General features: G+C 36.1%; 1 protein-coding gene across 4 annotated transcripts in view; it reads left to right on the top strand.

The window, feature by feature from the left end:
* VRK2 (VRK serine/threonine kinase 2) overlaps window positions 1-25,061 on the top strand; it is a 114,339-nt gene that overhangs the window by 35,271 nt on the left and 54,007 nt on the right. For all 4 annotated transcript variants that reach the window (XM_021701302.2, XM_021701299.2, XM_021701300.2 and 1 more), the window contains exons 3-7: window positions 9,695-9,744; window positions 10,474-10,543; window positions 11,973-12,060; window positions 14,219-14,324; window positions 15,537-15,629. In XM_021701302.2, the coding sequence (XP_021556977.1) occupies window positions 9,695-9,744; window positions 10,474-10,543; window positions 11,973-12,060; window positions 14,219-14,324; window positions 15,537-15,629 (407 nt within the window). The remainder of the gene's footprint in view (window positions 1-9,694; window positions 9,745-10,473; window positions 10,544-11,972; window positions 12,061-14,218; window positions 14,325-15,536; window positions 15,630-25,061) is intronic.

Genomic DNA, 25,061 nt, shown 5'->3' with positions numbered 1-25,061 from the left:
TTAAAGATTTTTTATTTATTTATTTGAGACAGAGAGAATGAGAGACAGAGAGCATGAGAGGGAGGAGGGTCAGAGGGAGAAGCAGACTCCCTGCCGAGCAGGGAGCCCGATGCGGGACTCGATCCAGGGACTCCAGGATCATGACCTGAGCCGAAGGCAGTCGCTTAACCAACTGAGCCACCCAGGCGCCCTCAACTTATTTTTATCTGCTTGCCTATACATCATGGATTTGTTTTAAAATCTTCCATGATTTTTGTGCTTTTTCATTTTTTTCCTATAATTGTGATGGTTTTTTATTTCTGCATTAAAGTACATTATCAGATGCTTTCAAGTTCATAAATTTAGTCTTTCCATTGAATCTTTTTTTTTTCCATTGAATCATTTTCTTAATGATTAGGTTGGACTAACTTTGTATCTAGTAATTCTTCTTTCCTGAGATTTCTAAAATTTTGAAAACAAATATTCCAACCTTTTTTTCAGCCTGTTTTGGCTAGTTTATCTTTTTATTTTCTCTGCATCACTAGGTTTTAGTTGTGTCTCATAAATAGTATACATTTATTTATTTTTCTAATGATCTTATGGTTTCTTATCTGGTGAATTTAGTCTACTCAAATTTATTATGATCACTGGCATTTTTTTTCATATATAAGGTGTCTGTGATTTTAAGATACATCACTATTTTATATACATATGTTGAGCCTCCATTAGATGCTTAAAAGTTCATAATTTTCTTCCTCTTGAATCATTCTTTTGTGTTTATGTAAGATCTGCTTTATATCTAATACCTAATAGTGCACATTAAACTATGACACAATACCTTTAAAATAGCCTTACATATGGAACTCGTAGAGCACTCAGTGTTGCTGTCCTATCTTAAGGAACATTTTTTTCAAGTTTACCATCAAGTTTATGTCCCACTTTTCTGTTTTGGGCTGGTTAATTAATTTTTCTGCATGCACCAATCATTGTAAATGACAATTAAATATAACAATACTACCAGGCAATGTACATGACTCAACCAAAGTGAAGACAAATAGACACCTGGGACTAGCTTTGTGACTGTATGGGCAGTGAAACTGTCAAACTGCTATGTGGTCAGCAGCAACTGTATGATGTCTTCAGTTATTAGGGCTGTTCAAATTTCAGAGGTAATAAAATATGAAAAGCTGTGGTAAAAAATTGATATAAAATTGATAATATATTTCACTTATCATATTTTATATTTACCCTGCCTTTTTTTTAAAGAACCTATTCTTTCCTGATCTTCTATTAGATTTTTAGGTTTTCTTTATTCTTTTTTTCTTTATTGATCTTGAAGTTCTGAAGTTTATTATTTTAGTGGTTACCTATAAACTCAATACACTCTCTTGATTTAATAAACTGAGAAGCTAATCAGTGTCTCTACTTTTCTCCTGGATAATGCATGGCATTACAACACTATACCTCTAGTCATCATGTTCCTATTTTGTACATTATTTTTGTCCGTGTTTTTAGTGAACCTTATTCTAGATTGATAATTATTTTCTCTCAGCATATGAATATGATATTATTCAATGTCTTCTTACTGCCTTATTGCTATTGAAAAGTCTACTGTCACTTCATCTATCTTTTGTATGTAATCTAATCTTTTCTATTGAGTTGTTTGTTAGAACTTTGTCTTTAATGTTCTGAAGTTTGACTATGGTGGGCTGGAGTACAGATTTATTATTTATCTTGCTGGGGACTTGTGATTCTTAAATCAGAGGATTCATGACTTTTATCAGTATTTGAAAGTTATCAGATATTATTTATTCAAAAGTACCTGTCCTCTGTTCTCTGTGTCCTCTAGTTCTGGAGCTTTTTAGAAAATTGTGTTTCTGTCACATATTACCTTAGTGGTTCATAATCTCTTCTTCATATTTTATATCTCTATATTTCTCTGTGGTAAATTCAAGATTATTTCCTCAGATCTAATCTGTTTCACTGTTCCCTTTGTAGCTCTATCTGATCTACCATTTGGCTATTCATTAGGTTTTAAATATTAATGATCATATATGTATTACATATATTAATATATAGAAAAGTGCATACAACATATAGTTTATCAAGAAAATATATGTAATACCAAGATACTCACAGTCCCCATCTGGGTCAAGCATATAAAATATCAACAAACCGTGTTCTAGAAGCTCTGACATCTCTTCCCTACCTTGTAGTAGTAACAACACTGTCTAGACTCTTTATGGTTTTTATTTTACTGTTTTGTTATTGTGTGTGTGTGTGTGTGTGTGTGTGTATCCGTAAGCATATATAATTTGTTCGTGGGTTTTTAATTTATATAAATAGAATCATAAATATACATTTTGTTTTGTGTGTTTTTTCACTCAACATTATATCTAAGATATATCTATATTACTACTACATCTGTATTGCATTCATTTTTTTCCTACAATGTATTTCATACTATGACTATAATTCAGTTTGTTACACATTCTACTAAAGATAGATGTGTGTGTAATTTCCAGCATTGGACTATTCCAAATTCAAACTTATTCCCATATTTCCTCTTGGAGTTCTATTTTTTTCTTTTTAAAATATTTATTTGTCAGAGAGAGAGTACAAGCAGGGGAGCAGCAGGCAGAGGGAGAGGGAGAAGCAGGCTCCCCACTGAGCAAGGAACTCAATGTGGGGCTCGATCCCAGGACCCTGGGATCATGACCTGAGCCAAAGGCAGACGCTTAATCAGCTAAGCCACTTAGGCATCCCTCCTCTTGGAGTTCTAATGTATTTCTTGTTTTTGGTCCCTGTCTCTTAGATCTCTGATGTTTCTTTTTTTTTTTTTTTTTTTTTTGCGAGAGAGAGAATGAGAGACAGAGAGCATGAGAGGGAGGAGGGTCAGAGGGAGAAGCAGACTCCCTGCTGAGCAGGGAGCCCGATGTGGGACTCGATCCAGGGACTCCAGGATCATGACCCGAGCCGAAGGCAGTCGCCTAACCAACTGAGCCACGCAGGCGCCCCAGATCTCTGATGTTTTTTGAATTACAACCAGTTTGTTCATTTTTTCATAGAATGTTTTGCATTGTTTCTTATGCTACTGATACTTTGTGTCTGTTATCATATCAAGCAGGTATTTGAGCTATATGGAAGGTCTGAATTTCCTGGGGTTTATGCCTTTTGTTTGCTTTCCTTCCTGTTTTGTAGTGTTGGACCATTGACTCCTCTTTAGCCATGCTTTATCTCTGGTAATCATGTGGGTCCAGTGTGTCTCTTGAAGATTTGTTTCTTTTGCTTCTGCAAGGTATTCTGGGTTGTCATTTGGCTTCAAGTCCTTGTACCATACTGTTGTGTAAATTTGAGCCTCAAATTCCTGAAGATGGCTTTGGAGTAACTAATTATCAGGAAAGACTCTACTTTTCCTTACACTCAGAGTCTAAGCCACAGAAGGTGGGGATTTTTTTGTTTTTGTTTTTGTTTGTTTGTTTATGTTAATCACCATACATTACATCATTAGTTTTTGATGTAGTGTTCCATGATTCATTGTTTGTGTATAACACCCAGTGCTCCATGCAGAACGTGCCCTCTTTAATACCCAGCACCAGGCTAACCCATCCTACCACCCCCCCTCCCCTCTAGAACCCTCAGTTTGTTTTTCAGAGTCCATCGTCTCTCACGTTTCGTCTCCCCCTCCGATTTACCCCCCTTCATTCTTCCCCTCCTGTTATCTTTTTTTTTTAACATATAATGTATTATATTTTTCAGAGGTACAGATCTGTGATTCAACAGTCTTACACAATTCACAGAGCTCACCATAGCACATACCCTCCCCATTGTCTATCACCCAGCCACCTCATCCTTCCCACCCCGCACCACTCCAGCAACCCTCAGTTTGTTTCCAAAGATTAAGAATTCCTCATATCAGTGAGGTCATATGATACATGTCTTTCTCTGATTGACTTATTTCGCTCAGCCTAACACCCTCCAGTTCCATCCATGTCATTGCAAATGGCAAGATCTCATTCTTTTTGATGGCTGCATAATATTCCATTGTATATATGTACCACCTCTTCTTTATCCATTCATCTGTCAGTGGACATCTTGGCTCTTTTCATAGTTTGGCTGTTGTGGACATTGCTGCTATAAACATTGGGGTGCATGTACGCCTTTGGATCTCTACATTTGTATCTTTGGGGTACATACCCAGTAGTGCAATTGCTGGATCGTAGGGTAGTTCTATTTTCAACTTTTTGTGGAGCCTCCATACTGTTTTCCAGAGTGGCTGCACCAGCTTGCATTCCCGCCAACAGCGTAGGAGGATTCCCCTTTCTCCGCATCCCTTGACTTGTTAATTTTAGCCATTCTGACTGGTGTGAGGTGATATATCATTGAGGTTTTGATTTGGATTTCCCTGATGCCGAACGATGTTGAGCACTTTTTCATGTGTCTGTTGGCCATTTGGATGTCTTCTTTGGAAAAATATCTGTTCATGTCTTCTGCCCATTTCTTGATTGGATCATTTGTTCTTTGGGTATTGAGTTTAAGAAGTTTTTATTGATTTTGGATACTAGCCCTTTATCTGATATGTCATTTGCAAATATTTTCTCTCATTCTGTCGGTTGGCTTTTGGTTTTGTTGACTGTTGCCTTTGCTTTGCAAAAGCTTTTTATCTTGACGAAGTCCCAATAGTTCATTTTTGCCCTTGCTTCCCTTGCCTTTGGCAATGTTTCTAGGAAGAAGTTGCTGCGGCTGAGGTCGAAGAGGTTGCTGCCTGTGTTCTCCTTTAGGATTTTGATGGACCCCTGTCTCACATTGAGGTCTTTCAACCATTTTGAGTCTGTTTTTGTGTGTGGTGTAAGGAAAAGGTCCAGTTTCATTCTTCTGCATGTGGCTGTCCAATTTTCCCAACACCATTTGTTGAAGAGACTGTCTTTTTTCCATTGGATATTCTTTTCTGCTTTGTCGAAGATTAGTTGATCATAGAGTTGAGGGTCCATTTCTGGGTTCTCTATTCTGTTCCATTGATCTATGTGTCTGTTTTTGTGCCAGTACCATACTGTCTTGATGATGACTGCTTTGTAATAGAGCTTGAAGTCCGGAATTGTAATGCCGCCAGCTTTGCTTTTCTTTTTCAACATTCCTCTGGCTATTCGAGGTCTTTTCTGGTTCCACACAAATTTTAGGATTATTTGCTCCATTTCTTTGAAAAAAGTGGATGGTATTTTGATGGGGATTGCATTGAATGTGTAAGATTGCTCTAGATAGCATTGACATTTTCACAATATTTGTTCTTCCAATCCATGAGCATGGAATGTTTTTCCATTTCTTTGTGTCTTCCTCAGTTTCTTTCATGAGTATTTTATAGTTTTCTAAGTACAGATTCTTTGCCTCTTTGGTTAGATTTATCCCTAGGTATCTTACGGTTTTGGGTGCAATTGTAAATGGGATCGACTCCTTAATTTCTCTTTCTTCTGTCTTGTTTTTGTTTCTCTTTCTGTGTTTGACAGTGGTGAAATCTCTCTTTCTTACTTTCATTCTTTCCTTCTCCTTCCTCACCCTCCTTCCCCTCTTTCCTTTTCTTCCCCTCCCTCATCTCCCCATTTCTCTCTCTCTCTTTTTTTAATGTTTCACACTACTGAAGATGTAGCCCTTGGAAAATTTGACTTTATGTGGCCAACTTAACTTCAAATCTCTGCCTGTTGCAGGCCCAAGGACTTGTCTTTTTCCCAGGAGGGCTTTAACACTAATATCCTTGGCTACCCAGAGTAGGCAGCCTCTTTCGGGCCTGCAGCACAGCCTAGAACATTAATGCTCATGTACATTTCCCTCTGGTTTTTCAATTTCTCTTTGTTTTGGGCTTCCTATTTATTTATTTATCTATCTATCTAACCAGATCAACTCTTCATTTATAAGAAAGTTTGATTTATTATATTCATCATCTTGTTTATTTTATAGAAGAAGGTTTTTGGTTTATCAACTCCACTACTTTATTAACATTCTTTATCAGACTCCATCATATTTTAGCTTTTCTAGTTGCCTTCTGTGTAAGTCTTTGGCTGCCAGTGTCAGAAACTCAAAAGTATTTAAGCAAAGGGGGGATTTATTAACTCTTATAACTCAGAAGTATAGGGCTTTTCTGACTTCAGGTGTGCGTAGTCTAGAGCTTAAGCAAGGTCAACAGGTCCCTTTCTTCCTGCTTTACCCTTACTTTTTTCAGTGTTGGATTTGATTTTCAGACTTCATTTTCCATTTAGCTGAGGAAAGTAATTTCTAGGATTTGGTATCCTTACAGTTTATGGCCTTTTGTTACATGGCATTTTACTTTCAAATCCTAGGAAATAACTTTTTGCCTAGTTGGGGCATGTTGCTCTTTCTGAACTGGCTACTGTGGCCAATGGGCTCGTATATTCCAATTGGCCAGGTTTGGTCATCTGCCCAACTCTGAGATGTAAGGGCAGGTATACTGTGTTAAGCAGCCCTACTAGATCCACATGGGAAGAAGGCAGTTCGGTTCCTCAAGGGAAAAACCAGACAGAGTTCCCAATGAAGAGAAAAAAGTGCTAGTAGGGCAGATATCTTATATGTGCAATATGCATTTTTTAGCAGCTCATCAGACCTCTGGTTAGAAATTTAAATGAAGATGTGAGACTGCTATAACTTCAAGACTATCACTGTTTCTGATCATTCTTTTCAACCCTGAATAGATTAATCAGCAGTAACCTACCAAACAAGATCCCTTTCCCTCCTTTATCAAGTCCTAACAGTTTCACTTTCTGAAATCTCTGGAATCTGTTCATTTTTCTTTATCTACCATTGATAGTGTAGTCCAAGCTATAGTCCTCTTTCCTCTGGTCTATCAAAATTAAATCCTTAGTGATCGGTCAGTATCTACTCTGGTTTCCCTTCAGTGTTCTCCACACTGTGGTATAGTGATCTGTTCAGAATGCAAATCTAATTATGTGTTTCCTATTGTCCAACTATACACCTCAAGTTTTTAAAACCTTTCATTAGGCAGAAATTATTAACTAGATTTACATCTGGCCCATCATCACTTCAACTATTCTTGCTCAATAATTCCCTTTTATATAGATTAAATTATGTATTTGCTTATTACTGTCTACCTCTCCCTTTTACATTTATTATAATTACAGTTTTGCACTTGTGTATGAGTATTTAATGAATGTCCGATTTCTCCATTAGACTCTAAAAGCAGATACCATGTCTGTTTTCCATTATCTTTTAATTTCACTAGATAGAATATGGCTTGGCTTATAGTAGAAAATAAATATTTCATTAATTAACTGATTAATTACTATAAAGAGACCTCCATGATAATGAGGACAATTTATTTGTTCATCATCCATCTCCAAGAGCTTTCTAGTCAATTGATTTTGGATTTAAGCCCTCAAGTATAATCTAACTTAGAAGTTTATGGAGAATATTATATAGCTATCAGATGACAAGTGTGGGATGTTTTGAGTATCTGTCAACACAGTTATGTTCACGTGAAATAATGTGAAAGGCTATAAAGTAGTAGGGCTATACTCATTGAAATCAGCAAGGAGTAGCCCATTGCACTGGTTAAATATCTCTTTTCCCATTAGCACCCAAATAAGTTATTTATCTAGTTGAAACCACCAATTTTTCTTTTGTGCTTTTCTGCTTGCATCTGTTGGGCTTGATGATGTATTTGCTGCTGGGGCCACTTGCTTTTAGACAAGAAGCAGGAAGTTTCTACCAACTTCTACCTCAGGAAGCAAAGACCCCTGCCCAGAGTCAGTACTGCACTAAGTGGACCGGGGTTAGGACAGGGCAGTTTCTCCCCAGGCTTGGGCACCACCCTAGTAAAAATAGTCTGCCAGAGGTGGGAAGAAAGGCCTTTCTTACCCCTTCTTCTCTAACAGGACTGGAATCCTTCTTCTATATTCACTCTCTTTAGTTTTTTCTTGCCTTAGATATGGGTCATCCATCCCTCCTGCAGTTCCCTTGGGACTACTGTATGGGTGACTATGGAATGACTTTACATGCATCAAGGTTAAAAGGTCAAAATTACTTGATATAAATACATTTAGTTTCTTTGGAAAGAGCTCTGGGTTCACAGTTTATATCATATCAAGTAACACTGAAGTAATAATTTTTTCAAATGGTTGATAACAGGCTGACATAAAAATTTTTGGAAAACGGTTAAGAAAGTTGTGCGTGAGTTGGCTCGACTGTAAAGTGGAATTAATATATTTTGGTAAATTTATGATTTTTTAAATATCTATCATGTGCAAAAGAGGAAAGCTGATGGAGTTATCTTAGTTATCAATGGAGAAATCTTAGTAGTAGTCATAAGAGGATGGCGTCTGAGAAACATACTGAAAATATACTTGAAGAATTGATCTTGTTCTCCATCTGTTAGGTGCTAATATTTAATAGTATTCAACAGTAGTTCTACCTTCCTTCCTTTCATTTTCCTTTAAACATCCTACTAACACTTGACACAGTGCCTTGCAAGTTCTGGCCTCATGATAAATAACTATTGGTTAGTTGAAGGAATGAATGGATGAAGAGTTAAGAGATGAATGACAAGATTCTAGACTTTCATAGTACAAATAAATACACACATTAACTTATCAAGATTTGAAAACCATAACTTTTTAATAATTTAGATAGTATAGATGAAAGGATTGATTTGATCTAAAAATTTGAACAGTGAAATTATCAGAAGTTTGATTACTATATCTAAAATGCAGCGGCTGGCACAGTTGATAAAGCAGGTGACTCTTGATCTCGAGGTTGTGAGTTGAGCCCCATGTTGGCTGTGAAGCCTATTTAAATAATAAATGAATAAAGAAGAAATTTTTAAAAATGCAAATGATAAATAATAAAAGGAAGTTAGATAACTTGAAGTGAGCTTTTTAGGAGATACATATTATTTAATGTAGGAATCATTGATTGCCAGGTTCAGAAAATGATTTTTAAAAGACTTTATTCTCATTCTCTCTTGATTTATTTTAGAGTTTTGCCACACAGAAATTGTTTTGAACTTTCCAGTTAAGATGAATCAGTTTCCAGGGGTGCCTGGGTGGCTCAGTCGTTAAGCGGCTGCCTTCGGCTCAGGTCATGATCCCAGGGTCCTGGGATCAAGCCCCACATCAGACTCCCTGCTCCACGGGAAGCCTGCTTCTCCCTCTCCCTCTCCCTCTGCCTGCCTGCCACTCCCCCTGCTTATGCTCTCTCTCTCACTATCTCTGTCTCTGTGTCAAATAAAAATAAATAAAATCTTTAAAAAAAAAAAAAAAGATGAATCAGTTTCCATTTCTGAACTGTCATAGATTTTAATTTAGTAAAATTGAATCAGTAGATTTTACTATTTATCATATACTAGTTAATGCTACATATCCAGAAAATATTTCCCCCTACATTTGGATCTGTGTGATTAATATCTGTTGCTTTCCATGTTTGAATATTTGAATATGGTTTATGGCAAAGTGTGGGCTATGGTGTCAGATGGACTGAGTTTCAGTCCCCAGTCTGCACTTCTTAGTGAGCAAATTATTCAATTTGTCGAACCTTAGTAGTATCTTGTGTAACATGAAGATGATACCTACCAGAAGAGGTTCTCTGGAGGATGTAATAAGTGAAGATAAGTAAAATGCTTAGCACAGTGTCATAGTAGAAATTCAGTAATTGGGAACGACTATTTCTCTCTTCCACCCTATGTTTTGTTCTGCAGCTTTCCCCGCAAATAAACCGGGTAAAGATGCAAGACATGTAGTAAAAGTGGTAAGTATTACTCTTAAATTTGTATTTCATATATATTTCACTTTTTTTGTTTTCTACTTTATTCCTGGTAGCTTTGTAAAAACAGTTTTTAACTTAGCTTTTAATTTTACTTATCAATAAATGTACTGTTATAGTATATTTTCACATTATTAAAATGTAAAGACTGGAGAACTTTGTTCTTCTGTGTTGACATTTGTCGTCTTTATATCCTATCTAGCTGTCTCTCCGTTCCTTTCTTCCCTTTCTTCCTCTTTACTCTAAGTGGTAAGGTCCTTTAAGGCAAAGATGAGGTTTTATTTTTGTTTGTATCCCCTATGCCTAGTACAATGAATGAAATACAGTCGTTACTTAGTAAAGGTGTCATGTGTGAATGAACCCCATGGTAGTCTGCAGTGTATCTACCCTCATGTCCATGTTGGTAGACATTGAATGTCTGTGTATATACATTTCTCAGTGCTTTTAGTAAGTTTTTTTCCATAAGAAGACTACTTTCATGTGTAAGATTGTGTAGAGATAGCATTACAGTATATTAAATTTGAACATGAGATTCTCCAAGTTTATTTAGTGCTTTTCTGAGATTGTTTGTGGAAATTTGATGCCTGTGTTTTATAATAAATTACTCAAGCACTGTTTATATACTATGAATGTATACTCATATTTTCACAGTTGAAATATCAAATCTATCTTTAAGATTATTGTTTCCTAATAAAATTAATTATTCTTTTATAGGAATATCAAGAAAATGGCCCATTATTTTCAGAACTTAAATTTTATCAAAGAGCTGCAAAAAAAGACTATAGTAAGTAAATTTAGCAAAGCAGGCTACTTCCATATGCATGTATATATATATATATATGCTAAAGTGAATATTAATATTTTTCTTTTTTTCTGGCCTCTGGAAAATTATTATCAATTAGAATATTATTGTAATTGATATAATTAACTATTATATAAAAGTAAGATAGATGCTATGTAAATGTTGATATTATATACATAGTGGGTTATATATTTCAAATCAAAATTGTTTCTGCTACTTTATGTACAATGTCAAGTTGTTGGTCTAAGCTACCAAGAGTTCTCTAAGTATAAAAGATAGTAGAATGAAATCATTTCTTTCATAGGAAACCATTTGGTGTCAAAGGTTGTAAGGAAAAGATATTAAAATGGGCAGTAGATATATAAACAAAAGGAATGGCCATAGAATGGATTAGTGTAAGGTATGTGGAAGTGATTAAACATTAAAATGATTTAGACCATAAGTTAAAAGTGTTAGAAACTTGAATGTTGGGAAATTAACTGGAGCTGGAAATCACATGTAAGAACCCCCAGTTAGAGGAATTGAATGTGAAATGAACGTGAGCAGAGCTGAAGAACAGAAGCATTTTGTAAACACTGCACAATATAGATGGACTAAGTAGAGCTTTCAAGAGGTTAATATGAATAAAAACGATAATAGTCAAGGTCCTCTGCATTATGTTTAAGAAAAAGAATGATGAGACTAGCCTCAATAATTAACTTTGTTTTCCTTAAGAAAACCTTCTAAATGGTACGACAATGGTCTTTACAACTGCTTAAACTATGTCAGGGTGACAAATAGAATTCATTAAACTTGATTGTTTATTGTAGAGCTGTCATACACATTAAACATATATGGTAGAAAAGGTAAGCTACCTGACGGTTTCAGTGGATTTGATTTTTTTAAAACTAAATTTAATCAAAGCAGTTTCTGTATAACAATTTCATAGTAAGATGATTTTTCTGCCCAATTTCTATTTTTTCAACTACCATGGCTTCAAATTTTTAAGTAATGGAAAAGAAAAAGCCATCTCTCTACTGATTCTTTGGTACTTAACATATGTTCTATTTCATTTTATTTTAATTTTTTGAACATATGTTATATTTTAAAATTTAACATATAAGGGAATGAATTTTTTTCATGAATAGAAACACTTGTGTATATGATGCTAATGCATTTTATGACCATGACTACTTTTGTTTTGGTTATAATTGCTTTAATTTAAAATTTCTGTATATGTTTTTATGTTAATTATAGTGGTAAATAGAATTTGAAGCCACTAGATAGATATATTTGATTCTTTAAAACATTTACTAGAAAGGTCTGATTTCTGTTTAGGTTAGCTAAATAACTTCTAGAATCTATGTAAAAGTAAGAAATAACATTTCTAAAAATATATATATCTTTTTTCCTGTTAAATTTGTCTTTGTAGTCAAAAACTGGATAGAACTCAAACAACTTGATTATTTAGGAATTCCTCTGTTTTATGGATCCGGTATTACTGAATTCAAGGGAAGAAGGTAAAATGGAATTATAATTGAGTATTCTATGACTGTGTCTTATGTGCTGTAATATCTTTGCTATATAACAGATTGCCCAAATCATAGTAGTGTATAACAACAGACTACTATCATCTTAGTTTCCATGGGTAACCAACATGGAAGTTACCCATGGAAACTATGGCTTCCCCAGATGGTTCCAGCTTAGGACTGCTGAGGATGTAGTCAGCTGTCTGTTGGGTTGCAGTCATCTCATGACCTGAGTGGGGAAGGATCTGGTTTCAAGGTCACTCGTGTGGCTGTTGGCAGGCCTAAGAAGATCTGCTTCTAAATATACTCATGTGATTATTTACAGGCCTCACTTCCCCAGGCCTCTCAATAATAGGTCTCTCAGCAGGCTGCCTCAGTGTTACAAAGACATGGTAGCTGGCTTCCCCTAGCGCAAATAATTGAAAGAGAGAGAGAGAGAAGGAGAAAAAGCACATGCACACATAGGAGCATGCATTCAAGAATAAAGCCACAGCCTTTTTATAATTGAATCTTTAGAATTTATATAAAAATTTGAAAAAAATAAAGTTAACATACAGTGCAATATTAGTTTCAGGAGTAGAGTTCAGTGATTCATGACTTACATATAACACCCAGTGCTCATCACAAGTGCCCTCCTTAATCCCCATCACCCATTTAGCCCATCACCTGCCCACCTCCCCTCCATCAACCCTAAGTTTGTTTTCTATCATTAAGAGTCTCTTATGGTTTGCTTCCCTCTTCCCCCCGCCCTTCCCCTATGTTCATCTGTTTTGTTTCTTAAACTCCACATGAGTGAAATCGGATGGTATTTGTCTTTCTCTGCCTTATTTCGAATCTTACAGTGATGTCACATATTTCCACTATAGTCTCTTTGCTAGGGGCAAGTCACTAAGTCTACTCCATACACAAGAGAGGAGATGTAATTAAGCTTTGTCTCTTGAGAAAAGGCACAACAAAATTTTATAGAAACATTTTTTTTAAATCACCACATATAAATAATTGACTAGTGATTTTTAAAAAAGAAAAAAATCAGTTTTTTGGTACCCCATCTTGCCCTTCCAATAGCCTTTTAAGATAGGTGATGTCTTTTTCCCTAGGTGAGGAAATAGGCTCAGTGGTCAGTGCTTTGTTCAAATGGTGTTTAAATGCTATCAGTAAAAACAAAATGAATGATCAGTAATCTTGAAACAAAGTAAAGGGCTGTTAATAGAGGACTGAGTGGCTGAGTGGATCATGGTATATCCATATCATGTAATATTATGCAGCCCATTAAAGAAATCAGTTAGAGCTATACCAGTTGGGAGGTATAGTGGGAGGGTTTCAGTGAGATACTAAGGAGAAAAGTATGATGCAGAAAAGTGCATGTAATAAGATCACATTTTTGTAAAACCAAGACAAAAATTCCTTTATTTCTGTGTTCATGCGTGTATACACAAATGTAGACTAGGGGCTGATGTGGGCATGTAAGTGAAGGGAAGAAAAGGGGCAGAGGTGACAAACAGAAAAGAAGTACATTTTTTAAAAAGATTTATTTATTTATTTATGAGAGAGAGACAGAGTGGGAGTATGGGTGGGAGGGGTAAAGGGGGAGGGAGAGAGTCTCAAGCAGACTGCACGCTGAGTGCAGAGCCTGACGCGGGGCTCGATCTCATGACCCTGAGATCACAACCTGAGCCAAAACCAAGAGTTAGACATTCAACCGACTGAGCCACCCAAGCGCTCTGAAAAGAAGTACATTTTTTAAAGTCAGGTTTATAAGTGTGTAGAGAAAGTAAAATATGACTTATAAGGTCAAGAAACAAATATAAATAAAATTTTCTGTGTGGACAAATAATTTGTTCAAGGTCATATAGTGAGAGGGTGATGAAATAAAAATGAAAGAGCATTCTCTTTTCATGACCTATGACTGAGCGTGAGTGTTTGAGCACAGCATTCCCTTCTATTAGAAACTAACTGCAGAATAAATACTGACTAGTATCTTTCTGTAAAAGAACGGCAAGATTATTAATGTACATTCATTCTTTAATGGCTCAGATTGCAGTATTCTTCATTGTTGGGTTGGGGGTATTTTTCCTTGTTTCAAATTCATAAATAGGCAGTTTCAAGCATTGCTATCTTAAGATCTCTTTTTGACGTCTTCTTCTTATAGTTACAGATTTATGGTAATGGAAAGACTAGGAATAGATTTACAGAAGATCTCAGACCAGAATGGTACTTTTAAAAAGTCAACTGTCCTGCAGCTAGGTATCCGAGTGGTAAGAATGAATGACTTATTTCACATGCCTTATTTTCAGATTATTTACTTGTTACAATATACAAATCATTGCCCTTTGTGGAATTATCAGAGAATGAAGGATTATTGCCCTAGAAATGTCAGTTATTTAGAGTAGAGGCTATTTTGGTGAAATTGATAACAGTGGGCTCTGTAAGTGACAGAATGTGCTGTGTTTGGCACTACAAACTCAATTAGGCATTGGTTCTACAGTCTGATTTTTTTTCCCCTCACAGCTTTGTTTTACATATCAGAACAAGCTTGCATTGGTATAAGAATAACCTCTCTTTTGTCGGTTATATTTATAACAATGCAAACGGTGGCAAAATATATTATTTTCCATACTAAACACGTGATGGTATGGGGGTGCTATAAAGTTTTTAGTATGAGTTTGGGATGGTGGCAGTAATTACTATGGCAATGAATAATATATACTTTGCCAAATAAGAAGCAATGAAATCTTAATAGCACCCATGCACACATTTTGTTTATACCACATATTTGTCTTATCTTGTTTGTGTTTGGTTTGCCCAAGCTCCATTTTGTTTTTTTCCATTTTAAATAGAATGAAACTGCTCATGCCAGGTTGGGATGTGGCAGATAGAACTTGTTAATTTTCCCGTTCATCCATTCATCCATTTAGCCAGCCAGCAAATGTTTATTGAGCACTGGGTGTAGGTAACATGCAAGGCTCAAGGGCTTCAAAGATGAAGCTAAGGTATTTTCTATTACTGTCCAGAGGGAAAATGACCTTCCATGTGCTCATGGACATGGTGTTTTGTTCTGGGGTCTCCAAAACTTGATTTATAATCATTGGTTGGGTGAGGAACTGCTGAGGGAACTTCATGATTATTTTATTTTGGATCTCTGATTTTATTGTGTTTTTCCTCTTTGCACAGGGTGATTTGGCCAACCAGGCTGTCAGGGGCATAGGCATAGGCACTGTTGAATCTTGGTTTCCTTCTCTCAGAAGTTTAATTAAAACACTTGATATTTGGGGATCATGTTATTCAACTTTTTTCCAGGATTAAGTGACCGGTACCTGTGATAAATAGATAAATACATAATTATAGAATATGTCACTTTGCTATTGTTACTATGAAAAAAAATATGTAAGGTTATATTGATATCTATTTCAAACTCATGATCAACTTCAAACATTTTGAATATAGCATAACACATATTTTTTTCATAGTTGGATGTACTGGAATATATACATGAAAATGAATATGTTCATGGTGATATAAAAGCAGCGAATCTACTGTTAGGTTACAGAAATCCTGATCGGGTAAGTACAGTATTAAGCTTTTGTTTCCAGGAAGAATCCTCGCAGTATCATACTGAGACATTCAAAAATCAAACTCCTAATCGAGAAGAGTTTACAAATGAGGATTAACGTGTTGTGATTTATCTTACCTTGTTTATCTCATTTAATGCACTAAACTAAGAAGTAATTAGGATGGGGAAACTGAGACTCAGAGGGGTTTAAATAATTTGTTAATGGACATATAGTTAAGTGGCTGAAATTTGAACTTCTGAGAGACTATAAACAAAGAACCATCCAAATCCAGTGGGAGAAGGGATGGATTTTTGCAGAGAAAAAAAATTAAAAGTCACATTAGCTCCTCTTTCACTGTATAAACACGTAACTTTTAAACAGAGCAGCATTTCCGATGGAACTTTCTCTGATGATGGAAGTAGTCTGTGTGTCACTGTGCAGTACGGTGGCCGTCAGCCACACGTGGCTGTCAAGCACTTGAGATGTGGGCAGTGCACCACCAAATGCTGAAAAGGATGTGGAGCCACAGGAACTCTCATTCCTTGCTGCTGGAAATGAAAAATGGTTTATACCCTTTGGCCAACATCTCCCCATTTTCTGCCCCCCACCCCTCCCAGGCCCCTGGCAACTACTTCTCTACTCTCTGGTTCTGTAAGTTTCACATTTTTACATGCCACATATAAGTGAGATAATACAGTGGAAGACAGTTTCACGGTTTCTTTAAAAACTGAACATAGGGACGCCTGGGTGGCTCAGTCGTTAAGCGTCTGCCTTCGGCTCAGGTCATGATCCCAGGGTCCTGGGATCGAGCCCCGCATCGGGCTCCCTGCTCGGCGGGAGGCCTGCTTCTCCCTCTCCCACTCTCCCTGCTTGTGTTCCCTCTCTCGCTGTCTCTCTCTCTGTCAAATAAATAAAATCTTTAAAAAAAAATAAAAATAAATAAAATAAAAACTGAACATATTCATAACATATGATCTGCAGTGACACTGCTTGGTATTTACCCAAAGTAATTGAGAATTTATATCCACACAAAAACCTACACACGTTTATAGCAGCTTTATTCATAATTGCTAAAACTTGAATCAATGAAGATGTCCTTTAATAGGTGAATGGATAAATAAACTGTGGAACATCCAAACAACGCAATATTACTACTCAATGTTAAAAAGAAATGAGTAGTCAAGACATGAAAAGACATGGAGGAACCTTAAATGCATATCACTAAGTAAAAATCTGTATAATTCCAACTCTACAACATTTTGAAAAAGGCAAAACTATGGAGATGCGAAAAAGATCATTGATTGCCAGTGTTTAGAGGGGAGGGAGGGATGAATAGGTAGAGCACAGAGGATTTTTAGGAAAGTGAAACTGTTCTGTATGATGCTACAGTGGTGAGTACATGTTTTACATTTTAAAACCCATAGAATGTTCAACACCAAAAGTGAACCCTAATGTAAACTATATAGACTTTGGGTTATAATGATGTGTCGCTGTGTAATGAGTGTAGGTTCATCCATTGCAACAGTACTCTGGTATGGGATGTTGATAGTGGGGGGAGATTGTCGGGGGGGGGGGGCAGTGGGTATATGAGAACTCACTATACTTTTCCACTCAGTTTTACCTAAATTGTTTTAAATTTACCAAAATTGAATCTAAAACTGCTCTAAAAGAATCTTTAAAAATGTGACTAGTGTGACTGAGGAACTGAATTTTAAATCTAACTTAATTTTAATTAATTTTTTCAGTTTTAGCTTGCTTTTCCCCACCAGCTTTATTGAGGTATGATCGACAAAAATTGCATATATTTAGGCTGTACAACATGTACGAAGTGATGATTTAACATATAATATGTTGTGAAGTGATGACCATCATCAATTTAATTAGCACATTCATCACTTCATATAGTTATTTTTGTTTTGTGGTGAGAACATTAAGATCTATTCTTAGTGAATTTGAGGTACACAGCATTATTAACTCTAGGTACCATGCTGTATGTTCGACCCCTAGAACTTATTCATCCTCTAACTAAAAGTTTATACCCTTTGGCCAACATCTCCCCATTTTCTGCTCCCCACCCCTCCCAGGCCCCTGGCAACCACTTCTCTACTCTCTGGTTCTGTAAGTTTCACATTTTTACATGCCACATATAAGTGAGATAATACAGTATTTGTCTTTCTGTGTCTGGTTTAATGTCCTCCATGTTCATCCATGTTGTCACAAATGGCATAATTCTTTTTATGGCCAAATAATTCCATTGCCTGTATCTACCACATTTTCTTTATTCATTCATCCTCCAGTGACCACTAAGGTTATTTACATATTTTGGCTATTGGGAAAAATGCTGTGGTAACATGGGAGTGCACATATCTCTTTAAGAAAATGATTTCTTTTCCTCTCGATATATACCCGGAAGTTGGATTGCTGGATCATACAATAGTGCGATTTTGAGGAACTTTCACACTGTTTTCCATAAAGACTATACCAATTTCTATTCCCACCAAGAGTGTACAGGGTTCCCTCCTCTTCACACATTCACCAACACTGATTAGCTCTTGTCTTTTTTCTAATAGCCATCCTAACAGGTATTGAATGATGTCTCATTGTGGTTTCAATTTTCATTTCCCTGATGATAATAATTTTGAGCACCTTTTCTTATACCTGTTGGGCATGTGTGTATCTTCTTTGGAATAATAACTACACAGGTCCTTTGTGTATTTTTTAAATTGGGTTATTTTCTTGCTAGTGAGTTGTATGAGTTTTTATATATTTTGGATATTAACCCCTTATCAGATCTAGGGTTTGCAAATATTTTCTACAGTTTGGTAGCTTGCCTTTTTATTTTGTTGGTGTTTTCCATTGCTGGGCAGAATCTTTTTAGTTAGATGTAATTCTAGTTGTTTATTTTTTGTTTTGTTGCCTGTGCTTTTGGTGTCAGTTGAAAAACAATCACTGCCGCAACCCATGTTCATGAATTGGAAGAATTAATATTGCTAAAATATCCATACTACCCAAAGCTCTCCCTATCAAAATTCCAATGGCATTTTTCATAGATATAGAAAAAACAATCCTCAAATCTGTATGGAACCACAGAAGACCCTGAATAGCCAAAGCAATCTTGAGAACAAAGTTGGAGGCATCACACTTCCTGATTTCAAACCATATGACAATACTATAGTAATCAAAACAGTGTGGTATTGGCATAAAAACAGACACAGACCAGTGGAACAGAATAGAGAGTTCAGAAATAAAGCCATACATATACTATCAACTACTCTTTGACAAGGGCACCAGTAATATACAATGAGAAAAGAATAGTCTGTTCAGTAAATGGTGGTGGGAAAACTGGAACCGACATGCAAAAGAATTAAGTTGGACTCTTAATCTACACCATATACAAAAATTAGATCTTTAACCCATTAAAGATTTAAATGTAAGACCTGAAACCATAAAACCAGAAGAAAATGCAGGGAAAAAGCTTAATTTCAATTAATTTAAAATTAAGTAACTCCATGTGGCTAGTAGCCACTCTATCAGACAGAGATTTAGAAAGTGAAAAAATTGAGTCTATAAAAAATTTTAAAAATCATGGTTGAATATTTAACTGAACTCTAGATGAGGAAAGAAATTTCTAAGTAATGGTACAAAAGAAAAAATAGAAAATATTGAGAAATTCACATTTTAAAATGTCTATATTAAAAAATTGTAAAAGGGGCATCTGAGTGGCTCAGTTGTTAAGCATCTGCCTTCAGCTCAGGTCATGATCCGAGGGTCCTGGGATCGAGCCCCGCATCAGGCTCCCTGCTCGGCGGGAAGCCTGTTTTTCCCTCTCCCACTCCCCCTGCTTGTGTTCCCTCTCTCATTGTGTCTGTCTCTGTCAAATAAATAAAATCTTAAAAAATAAATAAAAAATTGAAAAAAGAAAGACAAATGAGAAACTGGAAAGTATGTTTATGAAAGATATTTGGGGATATATATATAGCAAACCAAAAAATTAGTAAGAAAAAAACACCAAATATTTTCTTAAAATAATGATTGAAAGGAATGAACAGAACACAAAAGAAATACAGCTGTCAGAAATGAATGAAAAAAGTTCACCGTCACTGGAAAAAAGAGAGATGCAGATAAAAGCAGTGAAGTACCATTTTAAAAGAACTTACCAAATTGGAAAAGCCGAAAATAATAATTCGATGATATTGAGGCTGATGAGGGTGCTGGCCCTTGTAGAATGCCAGGGGCAATGGAAATTAAATGGGAGTAGGAGAAGAAATTAAGTTAATGGAAGGGCAATTTGGCAATATATATTAAAATTCTTTAAAAGTCTGCATACTTTTTGAAGGTTAGGTTTATTGAAGTATAATTTACAAACAGTAAAAGTCACCCTTTTGCCGTACAGTTTGATGTGTTTTTTTTTTTTTTTTAAAGATTTTTTATTTATTTATTTGAGAGAGAGAATGAGAGAGAGCGAGTACATGAGAGGGGGGAGGGTCAGAGGGAGAAGCAGACTCCCTGCCGAGCAGGGAGCCTGATGCGGGACTCGATCCAGGGACTCCAGGATCATGACCTGAGCCGAAGGCAGTCGCTTAACCAACTGAGTCACCCAGGCGCCCCAAGTTTGATGTGTTTTGACACATGTATGTCTTATAACCGCCCCCACAGTCAAGATAGAGAGTGTTCCTGTCATCCTCAAACTTTCTCTCCTCCCCGCTGCAGTCAGTCCCCTTCTCTCGCCACACATTAGCCTCTGGCCCCTGACAATGATCTCTGCCCCAATAGTTTTTGCATTTTGGGGGAATGTCACATAAATGGAATTATAGGCTATATTCCCTCGTGCCTGGCTTCTTTCACTTCCCATAATGTTTGTGAGATTTACCCATGCTGTGGTTCATTAGTAGTTCATTCCTCTTTAAAGATAGATAGTATTCCACTGACAACCACTACAGTTTATCTGTTTACCTGTTGGAGATTTATGTTATTTCCAGTGTGGGGGGCAATTATTAGTAAAGTTGCTAAAAGCATTCACGTAAAGGTTTTTATGCAGATACGTGTTTTAACAACTTCTGGGTGAGTAACTAAGAGTGGGATTTCCAGAATCATAAGGAAGTGTATGTTTGACTTAAAAGAAACAGCCAAACTGGTTTTCAGAGCGATTGTACTGTTGTTACACATTTCCACCAGTGATGGGTAGTTCTCCACATCTTGCCACCACTTGGTTTCATTAGTTTTTAAAATTTTACCCGTTATAGTAGATGTGTTGTCATATCTAGTAGTGTTAATTTGCGTCAGTTATGTAATGACTAATGATACTGAGCATCTTTCATGTGTTTATTTGCCACTCTTTTGTCTTCTTTGATGAATCAAATGTGCCCAGTTTTAAATCAGATTGCCTTATTTTAAGAGAGCTTTATGTTTTAAGGACAGGAACCTCTGTCAGATCTTTGCAGATACTTTCTTCATCCATAGCTTACCTTATCTCTTACCATTGTCTTTCAGAAGGCAGATGTTTTTAATTATGATGAGACCCAATTTATGATTTTTTTCTTTTATCATTTCTGCTACTTCTATCCGAAGCCTGGATCACAAAATATTTTCTCGTAAGTTTTCCTCAAGGGGTTTTATAGAACTCTCATATTTAGATACCTGATCTATTTCAGGTTTGTATTTGGTGCAAGGTAAGGGTCAAGGCTCTTTTTTGGGGGGGAGGGGAAGATATACATGTACCGTTGCTCCAACACTGTGTCGAAGGGAACATCTTTTCTGCAGTGAATTGCTTTGGCTCCTTTGTCAAAATTATTGACCGTCTATGAATGAGTCTACTTCTGGATTCTCTATTACAGTATCATACAGTCAATATCACACTTTCATGGTCATGAACTTAGGTAATAGGAGTCTTCCAACTTTGTTCTTTTTTTCAAAATTATTTTAACTATTCTGATGCTTTGCAATTCCATGTATAATATTTTAAAATCAGTTTGTCAATTTCTGCCCAAAAACCTGCTAGGATTTTGATTGAGATTGTGTTGAACTGTAGATTAATTTGAGGGAATCGAAATCTTAACAATATGAGTCTTCTGACTAAATGCCAAGCTAATTCTTAACTGGGAAATGACTGATCTTTGTAATACTCATTTTTATTTCTTTTGTTTTTATATTTAACTTCAAAATATTTTTTTAAGGATTTTTATTTATTTATTTGACAGAGAGAGCACAAGCAGGGGGAGCTGCAGGCAGTGGGGAGAGGGAGAAGCAAGCTCCCCGTTGAGCAGGGAGCCTGATGCGGGGCTCGATCCCAGGACCCTGGGATCATGACCTGAACTGAAGGCAGATGCTTAACCAACTGAGCCACCCAGGTGCCTCCAAAATATTTTTTAAATTTCCTGTGTAATTTGTTTTTTGACCCCAGGGTTGTTTGGAAGTATGTTGTTTAATTTCCAAATATTTGGAAGTTTTTAAATTCCTCTCTGCTATTGATCTTAATTTAATTCTCTTGTGCTCAGAGAACTACTTTGTATGATTTCTGTACTTTTAAGATTATTGAGAATTACTAAATGCCTCAACATATGAGCTAACTTACTGAATATTTCATGAGCCCTTAAAAAGAATATGTATTCTGTTGTCTGTCTTGGGGTGGAGTGTTTAATAAATGTCTGTTAGGTCCAGTTGGTTCAGTGTTGAAATTTCCTACATCCCCACTGAAAAGAGTATGGAAACCTCCAATTATAATTATGGATTTATCTTTTTATTTCCATCAATTTTTGTTTCATGTATATTGAATAGAATTATATATAGAATTCCAAAATTCTATTACTGGTATACATGTTAAGGATTTTTATGTCCTCTTTATGAACTGTCTCCTTTATCATTATAAAACAAGAGTTTTTAATCCCTAAAATATTTCTTGTTCAGAAATCCACTTTGTCTGATATTAATATAGCTACACCCCCTTTCTTTTGATTAGTGTTTGCATTATATATCATCTCCATTCTTTTGGTCTATTTTTGTCTGTATATTTAAGCTAAATGTCTTGGAGACAGTATGTTCATTTTGAGGCTATTTTTAAGCTTTGCTAAGATGAGTCTATAGTAGCCTATTCTCTGTGGATAGTTTATTCCTACTTCTGTGCTGTGAAGTTCTGTTATTTCTACGGAATTCCATGTGAGGACTTACTCTGGTTGGTCAGAACTCAACTCCCAGCTCTTTGTGAGCCCTGGGAATTATTCTTCTCCCTACTCCTCATTGGTTCTTTGCTCCACCTTTTATACTACAGATAAGGAGATCCTCGAGCAGATTTTTCTGGAGGTCCCCCTGCCTTGTAGCTCCCTCTTCTGAACTCCTCTCTGGATTTTCGGGCTCTTTAGGAGGCTCTCTGAACTCAGTCACTGTCTCAGCGGGATTGTTAGGATTTCCCTTCCTGTTCCTGAGTTTGGAATTATCACCAAGCAGAAAGCTGAGGCATCTGCGGGATTCAACTAATCTTTTTATCCCCATTTTCTCAAGGATCTCAATCTTGTGCTGCCTATTTAGTATCCAAAAACATTTGTATCTTTCATTTTAACCAGTTTCCCAGGGGCAGTAGAAGTGTAAATCCAGTCATTGTATTCCTTTTTGCCAAAATCAAAAAGGGCTAGTTTTAAATAATTTTTGTGTGTGTGCGTGAATTATCCGCTCATGTCTTTTGCCCATTTTTCTCTTTTTTTAAAAAATTTTTTTTATTCCTTCAGTTTTGGAGAGTTCTTTAAATATGTGTTATATAAGCCCTTCATCTATTACAGATTTTGCAAATATTTTCTTTCAATTTGCCTCTTGTCCTGTGATTATACTTGTGATATTTCATTGCCACATAGAAGGTGAAACTTTTATTTTTAATGTGGTCAAATTTATCAATCTTTTATTTGCTATGGATATTGAGTCATGGTTAATAACCTTGTTCTACAGACAGATTTTATATGAATTTAATTGTATAGTTTCATTTTTTACCTTTAAATCTCTTACTAATTTAGAGTTTATTCTTTTATATGACAAGAGGTATGGACCCAATTTTATCATTTTCTAAATGATTTTCCAGTTTTCCCAACACTATTTAAAAAAAAAATTTGGTCCAGTGATGTTAGACGTCACCTTTATCATATACTAAACTTCCATATGTACTTGAGTTCATTTCTGTACTTCCTACTGAATCCTTCTGGTCTAATTATGTTTCATAATTATAGTAGTGCATTACTTGCTGAGGTTCTGTAATGTATTTTAATATCTGGTGATGCTTAGTGCCTTGTAGCTTTTCTGTTTCAGTATTATTCTAGCTATTCACAGTTTTCTGTGTTCTTTTGTTTAGCTTCATTTAAAAATACTTGTTGGCTATTTTTTTTTTTTCAAGATTTATTTATTTGACAGAGAGAGATAGTGAGAGAAGGAACATAAGCAGGGGGAGAGGGAGAGGGAGAAGCAGGCGTCCCGCAGCGCAGGGAGGCCGATGTGGGGCTCGATCCCAGGACCCTGGGAACATGACCTGAGCCGAAGGCAGACGCTTAACCGACTGAGCCACCCAGGCGCCCCTACTTGTTGGCATTTTTATTGGAATTTTGTTAAATTTTTAAATTAACTTGGGAAGACCTGGCATCTTTATGATATATAGATGTTCTTCAACAACAAGGAATCTTTTTGTATTGCGTCAGTTTTACATTTGTTATCTTCTTGAGTATTTTCACTCTTTCCTCACATTAACTTTTTCACATTTCTTGCTATACTTATTCCTAAATATTATACCACTTTTGTTGGTATTGTCACTGCTATTTTACTCTACTATTTTATCTTCTAAGTGATTAGTGTTTGTGTATATGAACACTGTTGATTTCTGTGCATTCATTTTATATCCTGTTAATTACTGTCTTTGAGGTCACTTTAGTAATGATTCTCTAAGGTTTTCTTAGGAAACATTTCATACCCAAGTAGATACAGTTGTCTTTCTCTTCCAGTTCTTATATCTTTGATTTGTTTTGTCTAATTGTATTGCTAGTACATCCAGTACATAGAAAATAGTAGTGAAGGTAGTGATTATACTCACCTCTTCCTGATGTTAGTGGAAATACCTGAGGTTTACCCCATTAAATGTGATGCTGGCTTTAGGACAAAGGTGTGTCTACATGTGTGTATGTGAATGTGTACATGTGTGTGTCCTTATAGTCATAGTAAGGAAATCACCATCAATTCCTATGTTCTTTTTTTTTTTAAGATTTTATTTATATGAGAGAGAGAGAGTGTGCACGAGTGGGGGAGGGGCAGAGAGAGAGGGAGAAACAGACTCCCCGCTGAGCAGTGAGCCCAATGTGGGGCTCAGTCCCAGGACCCCAGGATCATGACCTGAGCCAAAGGCAGATGCTTAACCGACTGAGCCCCTCAGGCGACTCTCCTATGTTCTTGAATGGATTTTTTTCTTTTTATGGAATG

This window comes from Neomonachus schauinslandi, chromosome 10 (assembly GCF_002201575.2).
Source record: "Neomonachus schauinslandi chromosome 10, ASM220157v2, whole genome shotgun sequence".
Taxonomy (NCBI): domain Eukaryota; kingdom Metazoa; phylum Chordata; class Mammalia; order Carnivora; family Phocidae; genus Neomonachus; species Neomonachus schauinslandi.
This window is presented reverse-complemented; position numbering and strand designations above follow the sequence as displayed.